General features: G+C 36.3%; 1 protein-coding gene and 1 pseudogene across 3 annotated transcripts in view; one reads left to right on the forward strand and one right to left on the reverse strand.

Moving 5' to 3' along the window:
* Positions 1-633: 633 nt before the first annotated feature.
* The window catches only part of LOC120242160 (SIN3-HDAC complex-associated factor), a 33,418-nt gene continuing 18,193 nt past the window's right edge, over positions 634-15,858 (reverse strand). For all 3 annotated transcript variants that reach the window (XM_039247697.1, XM_039247699.1, XM_039247696.1), the window contains exons 2-6: positions 15,392-15,539; positions 13,783-13,882; positions 11,687-11,813; positions 5,639-5,789; positions 634-2,737 (exon numbers count right to left, since the gene is read on the reverse strand). In XM_039247697.1, the coding sequence (XP_039103628.1) occupies positions 2,578-2,737; positions 5,639-5,789; positions 11,687-11,813; positions 13,783-13,882; positions 15,392-15,519 (666 nt within the window). In that variant the 5' untranslated portion in view covers positions 15,520-15,539 and the 3' untranslated portion in view covers positions 634-2,577. The remainder of the gene's footprint in view (positions 2,738-5,638; positions 5,790-11,686; positions 11,814-13,782; positions 13,883-15,391; positions 15,540-15,858) is intronic.
* On the forward strand, positions 10,241-10,383 carry LOC120242169 (annotated as a pseudogene).

Here is a 15,858-nt window from a genome sequence, read left to right on the forward strand (position 1 = left end):
AGCAAATTTAAACCCTAAGAACAGTACAGAAAGTTTGGCCCACAGGATTCACCTTTCCCAACTAATAATCTGTTTTTAAAATTTTCATGTGGATTACATCCCTTTAGATTCTCCATAATTCTATAAAGTAAATAATTCTGTAAATTATCTTACAGAAGTTTGGAAGCTCACAAAGGCAAAGCGACTCAAATGGCTAATAAAGGGGCAGAGCCAGATATTAGAGACCAAGTCTGAACCCAACGCCCAAATCCAAGTTTCCCTCTAACCAATTTTTACAATTTCTTTTAAAGTCTCAATGACGATTCCCACAGATAGTAATAATAAAACCGAAACATAAACCTTGAACCCTGGAGACATTTAAAAAGTAATAAAATTAAGTTAAAATAAACTAGAAAAGAAGTAAATCAACCAACCATTGAAAAGATTGTCATTCACTGTTAAAATCATCTTACCTACAAGGTCAATTATTGGGCAGGTCAGTTAAAACATCTTTATTTTAAAGTATCTCTCGGTAAAGAGGCCTTTTTTCTTTCATGGCTTGTTATAATACTAAGGGGTTAAACTGAATATCTGTGAAGGTCAAAAACATTATTCTTACCTAAGAACATCTTTTCAACAAAGCCACAAAACAGCTTCTTTTATTTTCTAGTAAGACTAAATTTATTCAATACCCTAGTAAAAGTTTTGATTATAAGTATCCAACAGTATAAAAAGTACAAAACAGATTTGTAGATTTCTAATATATTAATACAAAGTGCATGACTACATACAGTACATCCTACAGGCAAAGAGGTGGAAGGGGGAAAAAGAAGGCTGTGGTTGAGGTCTAGTAATAAATAAATAAATACAGAAGTAGAGATGATCCATATTATAGTATATTCTACCACCAATACTGTAGCCAAAATGTACAAAAAAAAAAAAAAACCATTTCAAAACAACAGGAGGAAGATGATAATGGCTGGGACTCTTGTAATTCACCTCAGAGGCTATGGGAGAGCCAACCCAACTCACGGTGTAGTCTGTGCATATGGTGGCTTGTAGATTTTGCCATAAGGAAGAAATATAAAATTTTAAGCTTAGATTAAGAACTATAAAACTATATGGTGCCCATAAAAAGTGGCTCACTCCTTACTGTTATTTATACTATCTATTTTTTTAAGATCCAGTTTTAAAAATAAGCACTGAGTCATGTTTTTATCAGGTAGGCAAATGATCCTCCTGAATTATGAAAAGTCTGAACTGGTGACAGGTTATTCCTGAATGTTTAGAAAAGAGGCAATGAGAGTACTTTGGTTTGGGTTCAAGTAAAAAGCCTTCAAATGAAGATTTTCGAACTGAAGAGCTCCGTGTTCAGGATGCATCATCTAACATCTCAATACTCACAAACCCTGACTAAAAGGAAGCCAAACCTAAACCAACCCACTCAACATTAACACACACCTCTTTTCTTTTAGTAGAATTTTACTTTAATATAGACTGAAGAAGGGAAAAAAACACCCCAAACCCTAATAGGTTAAAACAAGTCAAACAACCACTCTACACAGATAAAACCTTCACAAAGGTCAACTGAAGTAATCCAGGGCTAAAACTGAATTGTGCAGATTTTCAGTGAAGTCACCAGTCATGTAACACAAACAAAAGTCCATTATTTACACACTAGGCAAGCCCTCTAAGAAATGTGCCCCAAGAAGCATTAACCTTTGTTTTTTTTGTGTGTGCCATCCTGAAGACTTGCACATTTTTTTTTTTAGATAATTTAACATTTTTAATAGAATGTGATCTCTACCATGCGGTAATGCTTTGGTACTCTTCATTTAGGATTGTTCATCCTAAAACTTAACATTTCCCTAGAGGAGCTTTGATTTTGCTTTAGAAATTTCAATATAGATTAAAATCTTTATCAAAAATCATTATGGAGGGAGGTGACAGAGGATGCAACATATACACTCAGGTTACCTCTCTGTATATTTAGAATTTACTCCTTCAAGGTATTTGCACCGGAGAGCTTAGTCTGTCCTGCTTAATATTCAGTAGTACAGGTTTGATTCATCAGAACCTTGGCAAGACCTTAAATAATTAACTACCTCTAGGGGCAAGTCCATGTTACTGAGTTATGACAAATTTATTATCATGAAGGAAAACAAGTATAGCCAGCCATCTTAAAAAATGCCCCAACCACTGCTTCTCAATATAGAAAGACTAAAACTACATACGTTTATCATACAACAAATCCCATCTCTGTCCCCTGAAATTCCCCTAGTTTCATTCATTAGAAGGGGATTTAAAAAAAAAAAAAAAAAAAAAAAAAGACTTAAAGAGCACTTTACAGCAGCATTCAGCTTTCCTATGAAATACTCAGCATCTTAAATATTATGTACACTTTTTTTCTTTTAGTCAGCTAGACACGGGCTTCAGAGTTTGCGGAACTGGAGGAGAAATAACAACCCATTCAAAACTATTCTAGAAAGTGTCTTTTGGCAGAATAGCAGGTGTCCAAGTGAAAATAGGAGGGTTTTGTTGCTTTGTTTTCTTCCCAAATTAAAATCATTTTTTGTTCCCCTTCTACCTAAACCTCAGTCACCACTCCTGAGTGGAGATGGGCAGAGGCTCTGGGCCCTGCTCCTCCGGCTTCTCAGCAGCTGCTTTCTTATTGCTGCAGCAAGGCTTGAATAGGTGTGTGTCAATGAGGACTTCTCCAAAACGGCCTTTATAGATAATCCCACAACATATTTTCTGTCTAAAAGAAAAAAAAATGGGAGAAGTAGATTAATAAGGTAAAAAACTAGTAATACAAAAATAAGAAACAAGAAAAATTCTACATAATTATAACTAGTACAACATGATCAGAAGGTTCTACTTCTACGGTCTTATCACATCCCAACCGAAAGGCTCCTAGAGAAACCCTAATTAACTAGGAATTACCAAGGTAATGGGAACTGCCCAGGTCCCTTAAATTCCACACTGGAACCTCATCAAAAATTAAGATGTGGGGGTCATTCTGAGAGGCAGCAGTTTCAGAGGCTGCTCCTGAAGTTCTGTTTCAAATATACACACAGGCATTAAAAAATGACTACAAAACACCTGTGGATCACATACTCTGAGGGAAAGTCATTTCCTGTGAAGTCCCCCTGTATGGCCCTCTCCAGTCCCACCCTGCCCATTCTCTGTGCCTTTTTTCTTTATACTTCACAGTTTTAACACAAGTCTACATATCTACATATATTGCTCAACTATCTCCTATTTAAAAAAAACACATATATGAAATCATACTCTACTGCTGCAATTTTCCTCAACTTTCAGGTTCAAACCTATTGTCAGAGCTTTATTTCATTTTAATTTATGTACAGTATTGCACCATGTGAATATACCACAATTTATCTACTCTCCTTTCGATGGGACAACTTTTGCTCCGCCAAACATTCTGTACACAGCAATGCACATCTAAACATCTTTTTTCTAGGTTACGTTGCTGGTATATAGAAGCTGAAACATATTCATGCCAATTATTTATCATTGTGGTTCCTTCTATTCATATTTACTAAAGGTTTTATTTTAAATTTGAAGAAACATTTAAAAATATCAAACATCTTCAAAGTACTGCTAAGATGACAGGCATTTTTTCCCTTTCTTTACAAACTATCACTGTAGCAAATTCCATCAGTTGACTTTAATGTCTAAAGCAATCTTACATCCCTAGAATAAATCCAATCTGGTTATGATATACTCTTTTGGTATCAAAGTTATATGTTAGCCTCATAGAATGCTTAGGGCCTATGCCCTTTTATTCATAATCTGAAAAAACCAATACAAGATCAGAATCATGTGTTTCTAGAATGTTTGGGAGAATTTGTCTAAAATGGGCCTGGGATTTTTGGAGGGAAGCCTTTGGGCACTGAATCAACTTCTCTATTATAAGACTATACAGGTTTTCTATTTTGTCTTGAGACAGTTTTGGAAACTGTATTTTCCTACTAGTGTATCATCCACTTCACCGGTATGTTCACTGTACAGCATACAGTGGTTATAATGTCCTATGGTCTTTTAAATTTGTCTTGTTTGGGGCGCCTGGGTGGCTTAGTTGGTTAAGCGTCCGACTTTCGCTTGGGTCATGATCTCGCGGTTCGTGGGTTCGAGCCCCACGTCGGGCTCTGTGCTGACTGCCAGCTCAGAGCCTGGAGCCTGTTTCGGAGTCTGGGATTCCCTCTCTCTCTGACCCTCCCCTGCTCACGCTGTCTCTCTCTCTCTCCTAGAAAGAAATAAAACATTTAAAAAAAATTTTTTTTAAATAAAAAAAAAAAAAAGCATTAATTTTTCCTCCAATTCTTTTAACTTCACAGCATGTTCTGATTTGTGGTATTTTTCAGGTTTTTTTTAGTTAATTTTTATTCTACTTTCTTCTTGGACCAATGGTTTCTATTATCATTTTGTTTTATTAGATATATTTTTAAATTTTCTGCCCCTCCCTTCTTGACTCAGGTTTTCACTGTTTTTTTTTAATCAAGCCCCAAAGTCATATTTATTTTTAACAATGCAAAGCATGTTAGGATACCTTAACTCCTATCCTTTTTATTACCTTGATTTATGTGTTATCGTTGTCTTGTAATTCGTTCTTTTTTTTACCCCCACAACTATTATTATTGTAAGCAGTGTTTGTTCATATTTACCTAAATATGTGCTACTTTATCTATCCTTCTTAAAATTTTAATCTAGATCTCTTTTTCTGCCTGTAGAACTTTGCTATTTACGGTGAGCTTGGCAGCAAATTCTCAACTTTTTTCCTAGTCAAAAAGTCTTATGCCCTTGTTCATAAATGATATTTTTAAGTTTGTTTCTTTAAGTAATCTCTATACCCAATGTGGGGCTCAAATTCTCACCCCAAGATCAAGAGTCACATGGTCTTCCCACTGAGCCAGCTACACACAAAGTATTTTTTTGCTACATATATATAACTAGGTTGAGACTTATTATCTCTTGGCCCATTGAAGATATTAGTCTATTATTTTCTGACTTCCTCTGTCCATATTGAGAACTCAGCTTTGAGTGTTGTTCCTTTGAAAATAGTGTCTTTATTTTCTCACTGCTATTTTGTCTTTCATGTTCCATAGTTCCATATAATCATCTATGTGTGAATTCTATCATAAGATAAATGCTTGTTATCTCACGTTTAATGTGTTAGTCTTCTCAAATCTGTGAAATAGAAAACAAAATCCTTAACTGCTTTCTTTTCGAATGTTCTCCCTTTACTTATCTATTATCTCTTTTCGACTTTGGGGTTACTTAGCATTTGGTCTCTGATTATTTCTTACTAATTTATTCACTTACCAATGCTACTTTTAAAGACTTAAAATTTGTATTTCCAGCTTTTACTTTCTTCAGTGAAAGAGCTGGTCAGAGAGAATACCTAGTCTACTCCATTATAGGAAATGTAGGTTCCCTAACATGATTTTTACTTTAAATCCATTTTAATAGGAAAAGCACATAAATCACAACTCTCGGCTCAATTCTTGCTTAATCCACCTCCAACCATGTGTGCTACCAGCTGTGTGCCAAATGCCATTTAATTGCTAAGGAAGTGGGAAACCATTGCCTGTAATTAAGAAGGTTTGCTGGTTAAAAAGAGATTTTCTGTTGCTTTTACCTTTTCCAGTATGTGAGATCTAAAAAGGAAAAAACTGGCGTTCTGTTAGAGCCAGAAGCCATCTCTGTATCTGAGCCATCATCTGACTGGTTACTATAACAAGGAGACTGAGCTGGGGAGGCACTTGAGGTGGTACTATGAGCATCAGAATCTGCAATAAAGAGGGAAAAAAATGTATAATTTAATTACATTATACGTAAAACTAAGACTAGGCATAAAAAACTAAATGAGTTAGAGAAAAAAAGAATTTATTTTTTATGCAGTACTGATATCTGAAGATATTTGTACTAGGGTTTCTTTCTTTCTTTCTTTTTTATTTTTGTACTAGAGTTTCTAAAAAGAAAATGAGGTCGTAAGCTTCCAGGAAGGTATGAGTAGACATACCTTTCCCCATTCCTCCTGCTAGTAAGTAAGTACAACAAAAAACCCTGGATAGTCCATATAAAACAAACCTAGTGACTCTGAAAGTTGGCAACAGCTAGAGAGCTTGACCCAAGGAAGGACACAGTAGTATGTTCTAATTTTTACGGGTTTTCTTTTTTGCCTCATAAATCCAGTCTTGGAGCTGGAGAAGCCAGAAACACAGAAATAACAATGGGTATAGACCCATCATCATCATCATCATCAATTAAATTAAATTAAATTAAAATACAACAAAACCTTGCTCTCACTAGCCAAAGGACCAGGAAAGTAGCAGCCTAAACAAGACAGGAAACTTTTATTAGACAATAATCACTCAACTCCAGCCAAACACCACAGAAAACAGAGGCCCCAACCCCACCCATCCCAGCACAGGCCAAGTGGAGACCTAAGATTTCCATTGTCATAAGACTGTTACACAGCACCAACACCTCCACCAGGGTGTCAGAGGAAGCCTGTTGAGGAGTCAGCACTTTAGACATGGCCCACCACAAATGAGTACCCCCACCATGTGGGAACTTCAACTCCCACCCCCGTCCCACAACAATGAGGAGCTCCTCCCACCTCAGGTGTCAATAGAGGTTGACTGGGAAACCTTTCAACAACACCACACAGTGACACAGTGATGCCCTTCTCTCACTGCCCCTACTAAAAGGGTGTCCAAATAAAGCCAGTAAAACCAAAGGTTTAAAGAAGATTCATAACATAATTTTTAAATGTCCAAGTTTCAACTTAAAAAATCCCTCAAATCCAGAACAAAAATCTAAAACTGAGTGAAAAGGGAAGTAGATGTTAACACCAAGATAACAGAGATGTTAGAAGGATGTGATAAAGACTTTAACATAATCATGACAAAAATGCTTCAGTGAGCCAACATGAACATGCCGGAAACAAAAATAATATCAGTGAATAGGTCTCAATTTGAAAAATAAATAAAAGTTATAAAGAAGAACCAAGTGGAACTGAAATTTGACCTGCCAAAAAAGAAAAAAAAAGAAATGAGATAAAAAGCTCAGTGGAGGGGCTCAACAGCAGAATGGAGCGGACAGAGGAAACAATCAGTGAACTGGAAGAAAGAACAACAGAAATTACCCAACCTGAACAACACAGAGAAAACAAATGAATACAGCCTTAGAGACCTCTGGGGCTGTGACAAAAAAAAATCTACACTTGTGTCATTGCAGTCCGGGAATGATAAAGAGCGTGGAGGTGAAAATGGTACTCAAGGAAATATAATGGCTGAAAACTTGCCAAATTTGGCAAGAGACAAACCTATAGAGATATTCAAGAAGCTGAGCAAACCCCAAACAGGATATACTCAAAGAAATCAATGCCGAGATACATCAATAATTAAATTTCTAAAAATGAAGATAAAGGAAAAAATCTTAAAAGGAACCAAAAAAAAAAAAAAAAAAAAAACCAACAACCACACCCTACCTATAAAGGGAAAACCGATCCTGATTTAATAAGAAATAAAGTCAATTCATTAGATACTAGCTAAACATGATTTAGTATTTTTTGCCCTTAGAAGACTCCATATAAATTTACTAGCCAGAAAATCAATCTTTCGGTAGATGGTCACCATGCTCTAAGGCTATCATACAGCTACTCTACAGTGACAACAATATCACAAATAGGGGTGAGATCACCACACCTCCCCCCCCCAACATAGGTGGATAGAACAATCCTCCAATTCAAAGAAGCGATTAAGTATTTATTAAGTACATATCTGCTAGACATCAAACCCCATGTCATACCCTATATGGGAAGAAATCGACTAAAGAAAACGTGTGAATAGGGCTTAGAGTGCTTTGTATTAACAAAAGTTTACATGCAAAATCCTCAAGAATAGCAGGCTTTGAAGAAATAAGTCCACCGGAATGTTTAAAAGGCTTCCCAAACAATTAGCAGCAGCAGCAGCAGTCAGCTCTATGCTGGAGAAGAAAACTCACTATCCAAGAAGTGCTTAATATCTACGAAACAGTTGAAGCGGCAGTTATTAGACCATTTCCTATCTATAAAAATGGCAATTTCTTATGGTTTAATCTAACACTTGAGATACTAGAATACAACTATATAAAAATGCAGTTAGGAAGAACACTCTTCTGGAATGCAGGCCTGGAAATTCTTCAAAGAACTACAATTTTTAAAATCTTAAAAATTGTGGGATTTGAAAAGGCACAAAGGAGTAATTAGCTAAGCATGGGGTAGTCAAGGACAATGGCAAAGTAGTAGAAGCAGAACACACTGCACAGGAAGGGAACGGACTCAGCCCAAATATTCTTTGCCTAAAATAGGACCTCCAAAGACTCACTAGGGATTTTCAGCTTTATTCCATAGCAACCAGAATTCATTGTAGATTTTAGGAAGGATGACAAAAAGAATAACGAATATTCATACAGGAATTTGTTTTGATTTGTTTTACAAAATCCTTTTTAGTTCATTATCTTATCAGGTAAGAAAATTATGATTCGATGTTAAGTGGCACTAGGGTCATATATTTTTTAAATTTCATCAACAGTAACTCAAATCCTGATCTTCAAGCTCCAGGTCTAATGGCTTTCCAGTACCACACAAAGAAAAGAATATCTCAGAAAGAGAAAAAAAGGTCAGGTACATGCAGGGTGCAGGAAGCAAATATGTAACAAGAGGCAAGGACACCATTTAGTGGGTGACGTATAAAAATTCAAGTACCTCAAAACTGTTGTGTTGCACACAGGTGCTAGCAATTCATAATGCACATGGGAAAACCCTGTTGCAGTCTAAGCCTCCAAAGCCCACACACCTTTTTCAAAGGGATTTACTTTCAGTCTCTAACCCCTCCCTCCACAACACAGCTTTATAATAAAAATCTAAAATTACACTGGACATATTCCCTTAGGTAAGGCAAAATTTAGTCAGGTATCACTTTTCCCATAATTAAAGGGAGGAGCTAAGAACATACATATAAATAATCAATTCCTCTAACCTTCAAGTGGTAGAAGAAAATTACTATTTCCCAAATGTTCATTAAAACGCTCAGTGAGAATGGAGGGTTGACTTAGTCTTTTTCTTTTCCCCTGGTGATAGCTGGTTAAAAAAGGAACATGTATAAACAAATAATCCAGTTCCAAAATGGGTAGTGGACCTTAACAGACATTTATGCAAAAAAGAAAAAAAGACACGAAACAAGTGTTGCCAAGGATGTCGAGAAAAAGGAACCATCCTGCACTGTTGGTGGGAATACGTTTAAACTGGTGTAGCCACTGTAGAAAACAGTATGGAGGTTCCTCAGAAAATTAAAAATAGAATGATTATGTGATCCAGTAATTCCACTACTGCGTATTTACCCAAAGAAAATGAAAACCCAAATTTTTTGAAAAGATGTATGCACCCCTGTATTTACTGCTGTGTTATTTACAGCAGCCAAGATATGGAAGCAACCCGAATGTCTATCTATATAGATGAATGGATAAAGATGCAAAGTGTGTATCTGTGTGTGTGTGTGTGTGTGTGTGTGTGTGTGTGTGTGTCTAGACTGGAATACTATACAGCCATAAAAAAGGAGATTGAAAAAGAAAGGTTTCCAACGAAGTAGATGGAACTAGAGAAAATTATGCTAAATGAAAGAAGTCAGAGAAAGACAAATAACATGTAATTTCACTCGTGTGGAATTTAAGAAACGGAATAGATGGGGCGCCTGGGTGGCTTAGTCGGTTAAGCGTCCGACTTTCACTTAGGTCATGATCTCACAGTTCGTGGGTTCAAGCCCCGCGTCGGGCTCTGTGCTGACTGCCAGCTCAGAGCCTGGAGGCTGTTTCAGAGTCTGTGACTCCCTCTCTCTCTGACCCTCCCCTGCTCACTCTGTCTTGTCTCTCTTTCTCTCTCCTAGAAATAAATAAAAAACATAAAAAAAAAAAAAGAAACGGAATAGATGAACATAGGGCAAATAAAAAGAGATTCTTAACTATAGAGGACAGACTGAGGGTTAATGGATGGAAGTTTGGTGGGGGATGGGTTAAATGGGTGATGGGTATTAAGGAGGGCACTTGTGATGAGCAGTGGGTATTGTAGGTAAATGATCAACCACTAAATTCTCCACATGAAACTATTATTACACTGTATGTTAAAGAATTTTTTTAAAGACTTGAAAAGCATTTTTAAAGAAAAGAACATGTATAATTAAAATACACACATATTTCAATCGCTTCTCGGCCTTTTGGCTAAGATCAAGTGTAAAATACACACATATTTCATGTTACCTAAATATTTTACTATCAAATATTAAGGTATCTTAGCCAAAGATTAAATATATCATCAGAGTAACTATGGCCTGGTAACACCTACTTAAAAGAACAGAAAGCTAGCTGATGTGCAAAGACTTCAGAGTCGTGGGCACTGGTCATACTACCCCGGGGAGCAGGATGGTATTGCAGAAAGAGCAAACAGCTTTGAAGTTAGACAAACCCGAGGTCAAACTCATCTCTACCATCTTTACTAAGTGACCGGGGTCAAGGTTAAATCACCACTCTACTTCCTATCCTAATCTCTAAAACAAATGGCTAAGATAAGTATGTAGGTAAAGTGCTTGGTGCATCTACCAAAATGCCCAAGAGAGGACGGTTCTCCTTTCCTCACTCTACCTTATCAGTATATTTAACTCTCTTACCATTATTCTAAAATAAGCACTGACTGATAATATTTCATTTAACAGGGTCCTACAAATTGTTTTTATAATCCTGAAAACTCTGTCCAGTTCACACCTCATCTACAGTTTTGAAAAAGCTCTGAGAACAGAAAGTCTCTTCCTAACCCATTTGGCCACAAAATCTGGCCTGAACTATAAAATTAGGGTAGCCAAACCTGACTAGCCCGTGCAAGTTTTATTTATTCCACCTTTGTGAATACGCCTACATTTCTGGGGCAAAAATACTAATGTGTCTGATTTCAATAGTGCTGACTCAGAAACCCTCCCTCACTGATATTAATGTTACATATAAGAATATTATATGCACTGTATCTCCTTTTCAAAAGCTGAAAATCTAAATTCCAAAATACAGAAGTAGCACTACAGGTGCCCTCCCCCTCAAAAACTTCCTTTAAGAATAGATAAACCCGTTATTAATTTGTCATTCCTTTCGCATTCCATCACTCCACACCACACACACTGTCCCAAAAACCTGAAAAGTCCTGAGGCCAGCTTTACTGCAATATGTATGTTATGAATTCTAACATTACTTTCCAGAAAACCTGGGTTTCAGTCTCAGACGGTCCGCTAGTATTATTTACATACCTTTCCTGCACATCTCCAGACCTCAATTTCCTTATGCGTTAAAAATCAAGTAAACAAGCTTGAAAAATTCATCTTCTAGAACAATTTAAGACGTCAATAAACAGATCTGAGCGGTCAGAGCAATCTCCACACAATGTGAAGAAATGGTTAGCTAGTCAAAGTACTTTTATGACATCAAAGCCAAAGGCAAGAGTTTCAAGATCTCATAGAAATATCTCTACCACGTTGACAATGCCTTTCAACACTTTTTTAAAGAAAGTAATTTAAAAAATTTATACATACCATATGCCATCCCCAGACAAAAATAAAAACCAAACAACTATTCTTAAGTACTCATATTTCAACATCAAACTTACTGTGACGTTTAAATTCCTTCTGTAGTTTACTGATCTGGTTGCTTTTTATCCTGTTTCCAGATAGAGTTTTCACTTTCTTTGGTTTCAATGTTGTCTTCAGACTGGGTCCTGCCCTTGCATCTACCACCTGGAAGAAAATACTGAATATTTAATACCATTTAAAAAAAATGACACCTCTTCTATTCCTTTAGTTCAGACAAATGCCTATTCGATGGAGCCTAAACTGAGAACCAATTTTCTACCTAGAGTGTTTGAGAGCCCATGTGCACTTTTAACCATCACATGGTATTAAAGAATAATTATCTCGTGGGTTTTTTTTCTTTGAAGCAGGCAATAGTAACAGGGTGCTGTACAAAAAATTTAAATAGATTTATATATGGTAAGAATGACCCAAAAGGCTACAGAAAATCAAACCTTACAACTAACATTTCTACCAGATGGTGTTTTACAGTTTACAAAAAGCTTTCAAACCTTTTTTTTTTTAAATAGAGAATAAACATGTATACATGGGAGGGGCAGAGAGAAAGAATCCCAAGCAGGCTCCTCACTGTCATACTGTCAGCACTGTGGGGGGTGGGGCTCGAACCCACAAATGGTGAGATCATGACCGGAGTCAAAACCAGGAGTCAGATGCTTAACCGACTAAGCCACCCAGGCTCCCCTTTCATATACACTTTTGTTTTTACCTTCACTACAAAGCAGTAAGGGGACTATTCTTACTACTCCAATTTAGGGTGAAAGAAAACAAAAGAGAAATTATCTTTTGCCTTATTTCTCAAAGCTAGTAAACGGGCAAGAATGGGTAGAGAGGGATACAAGACTCAAATTAAGGTTTTCACACCTATGCTTTATGCTCTTTTTAACATACACTTTCATCCCTGGGGTCATTTATATGATGGCAATGGTGTGTTCTCCCACAGTCTAGCATGGCCATTGGTCTAGCCCTATGTGGTACCTTTCTCACAAACTCATTCACATTTAGTATTTGCAGATTTCCACCTTAAAAAGGCTGCCATCACTTTTAAAATCACAATTTGCATCTTCTCTAGATAAACTGTTAAAACTCATTTTTTAAATAAATTAACAGACCCACAGAAATCAATCATAATAATGTAACACAGTCACCAAAGGACAATGTAAGGTTCAGACTAGTGTTAGGGGGAAAAAAGATAAAGAATAAATGTGCACCGGCTTAAAAACAAGTATTTTGCATAAATGCTGTTTTAAAAGCTAGCATAAGAAAAAAAAAAATTAAAAGCTAGCATAAGACTTAACAATGTTGTTCTGGTCACTAAAAACCGGTAACAAAGAGTAAACAGAACACACATTTACATACTGCCATGATCTCAACTAAATTTAAATGTAGAGAGTAAGAACAGATTCTACATAACTGATTACTATGTGTTAAACTTTATATATAAATCTCATTCAGTTCTCACAACAGCTCTGTGAGATGGCTATTATGTTTCCACTTTATAAGTAAATGTAACTTGCCTAAAGTTTGCAACTAGTAAGCAGTAAAGGCAGGATTCAAATCCAGTTCTGGTGCTAAACTCTAAGTGCTCATTATACTACCTCTAGGAGTTAGGATAAATGTTATCCGAAGAGATGAAAAAAGGATCCATGTCTAATTAAATTTAGGAATTTCTGCTTTAAACTAAAAATATGTGAAATGTACACTGTGAATCTCCAAAATGGGGTTATTGGATACAGCGTCAGGGAAATGCTACACCACGCAAAATTTTGCTTCTAAACACACCAAAATGTTAAGTAATTGTATCTGAGCAGCAACTTGTGTTTTTCTTTATTCTTTTTACTTTTCCATCTGAGAAATGTACTACTTCCTAAAATAGGAGAAAACTAATGTTACTATAAATGTAACAGAGGTATCTGGGCAGCCAGGTGGCTCAGTCAGTTAAGCGCCAACTCTTGATTTCGGTTCAGGTCATGATCTCACCGTTCATGGATCGAACACTGCATCTGTTAGCGCAAAGCCTCCTTGGGATTCTCCTTCTCCCTCTCTCTCAAAATAAATAAACTTTAGAAATAAATAAATGTAACAGAGGTATAATTGAGAAAGCAAAAGATGAACTAACATGATTCCAGTTTTTTTTTGATCCTGCTGGCAATTTCTTCCATCTTTTCACAAGCAGGACACAGGCATTACAGATGTCTCCTGAACGAGTCTCATGCAACCTGATAAGAAAACAATCAAATCTTTATTAGTCTCATTTCCATTCAAGAATTCATGCAAGTCTATTTCTTTTAGAAAAAAAAATCCAATTACAGTTTATAGACGCTATTTCTAATTGTCCTGGATGATCCAGTTCCACAGTTTCTGTAGCACATTTTAGAAACATAATTAACTCCTAGATCCAATTAACCAATTCTAGGTACTGCAATTTGGTCATTTTAAAATAATGTTTTTAAAATAAAATAATAAAATTTAAGACCCAGGGGTGATCCTGGTCACCATGGTTTAAAACAATGTTGCCCAATTAACCTTTTTTGAAGTGTGTAGATACTTCCATAAGCAACAAAACGCCACTCTTTACATAAAATAACCTGTCATGATATTCTAATTTTACAAACACACAAAACCACTGCAATTTTAAAAAAATGATTACATCTGCATAAGGGGAAAAAAACTATAACACAAATCAACAAAGCTCTTTATAAATTATCTTTGAGGAGCTTTCATTTACTACACTTTTCCTGTATTACAAATATGTACAGAAAAACACTGGTAACTTTTATCGTGTACACCATTGGGAATGAAGACATTCAGTGAAAAATGTAATTTAAACAGGCAAAGTGGGCAGAAACTTTTTGACAACCTTCAAAATAAGTACAAAATCCAGGATTAGCAATAAATAATCAACAAGTATTTTGATACAAGAAAAATTGGTAAAAATAACTTCTAACATGAGAAATGGTTCAACATGAACTATTCTATTTTACCCAGGTTATTTGTTGGAAAGTAAATTCCACTTTATTAAGCAGGTTTATTGTCAAAAGATAATTCTGAAGAACAAAATTATGAAATGGAACGTACCCTGACAGGTTTCAGGGCAGAACATTATTAAGTCTTATTATTATCCTCAGCGGGTTGGGTTAAAATACATTTCTGTAATTTAGAAAAACAACGCAAACAGGGGCGCCTGGGTGGCTTAGTCGGTTAAGCATCCGACTTTCGCTTGGGTCATGATCTCGCGGTTCGTGGGTTCGAGCCCCGCGTCGGGCTCTGTGCTGACTGCCAGCTCAGAGCCTGGAGCCTGATTCAGTCTGTGACTCCCTCTCTCTCTGACCCTCTCCTGCTCACGCTGTCTCTCTCTCTCTCTCTTCTAGAAATAAATAAAACATTAAAAAAAAAAAAAGAAAAAAGAAAAACAATGCAAACAATAGAAAACTACTGGAGGACAACTAGTATAGGAGAGAATAAGAGTAATTTCTTAAAAGTCTCTTGATGTTATAAACAAAATAGTTTGGTTGTAACTACAAGGAGCTTCACAGTTTAGTAGTTCCTTATAATCCGGAAAATATTGATTTGTTTTAAAAGCAAAAACCTTAAAATAGCCTAGATGAGAATGTAAGTGATTTTAATTTATTAGCACATTGCTCCAACTGCCTGCCTCACCTGGAAATATTTCCAAAAGCTATGATCTTTTTCACTCTAAGACTGGTAAAAACATCAGATGATCTTACCCGAAACAGCTCTGGAAGTCCTTTTCGTAGCGTTTACTGTCAGTGAATCGAGAACTGGAGGACTTAGCTCTGCAAATACAGCAGCCCTCTATACTTCGGTACATCTTTGGCTTGTGAAAACCAAACATCTTTTCTTCTGGGCAATAGTCTGTAAAGCCAGGGGAATTGACACAGCTTTGTTGAGGGCTATAACAAGGAACCATTAAAAGAGCGTTGTCTGCTCCGCCCCACCCCTGGCAACTTGTATTACATGACCCAGCCAGCCGGGGAAGTCCACCTGGATCTCCCCCCACTCTTTGCACCACCCCTGCAAGTGCACAAAACAAACACCTCAGATTTTTAACAAGGCCTCTATCACACCTTCTACCCTCCTGGCAATACTCATTCTAAAACTGAGGGGAGTGAAGCATTTTTTTTTTTTTTAATTCATCTTTTTTTTTTTTTTTTAATGTTTTATTTATTTCTAG

Source organism: Hyaena hyaena, unplaced genomic scaffold, assembly GCF_003009895.1.
Source record: "Hyaena hyaena isolate Hyena2069 unplaced genomic scaffold, ASM300989v1 scaffold_303, whole genome shotgun sequence".
Taxonomy (NCBI): domain Eukaryota; kingdom Metazoa; phylum Chordata; class Mammalia; order Carnivora; family Hyaenidae; genus Hyaena; species Hyaena hyaena.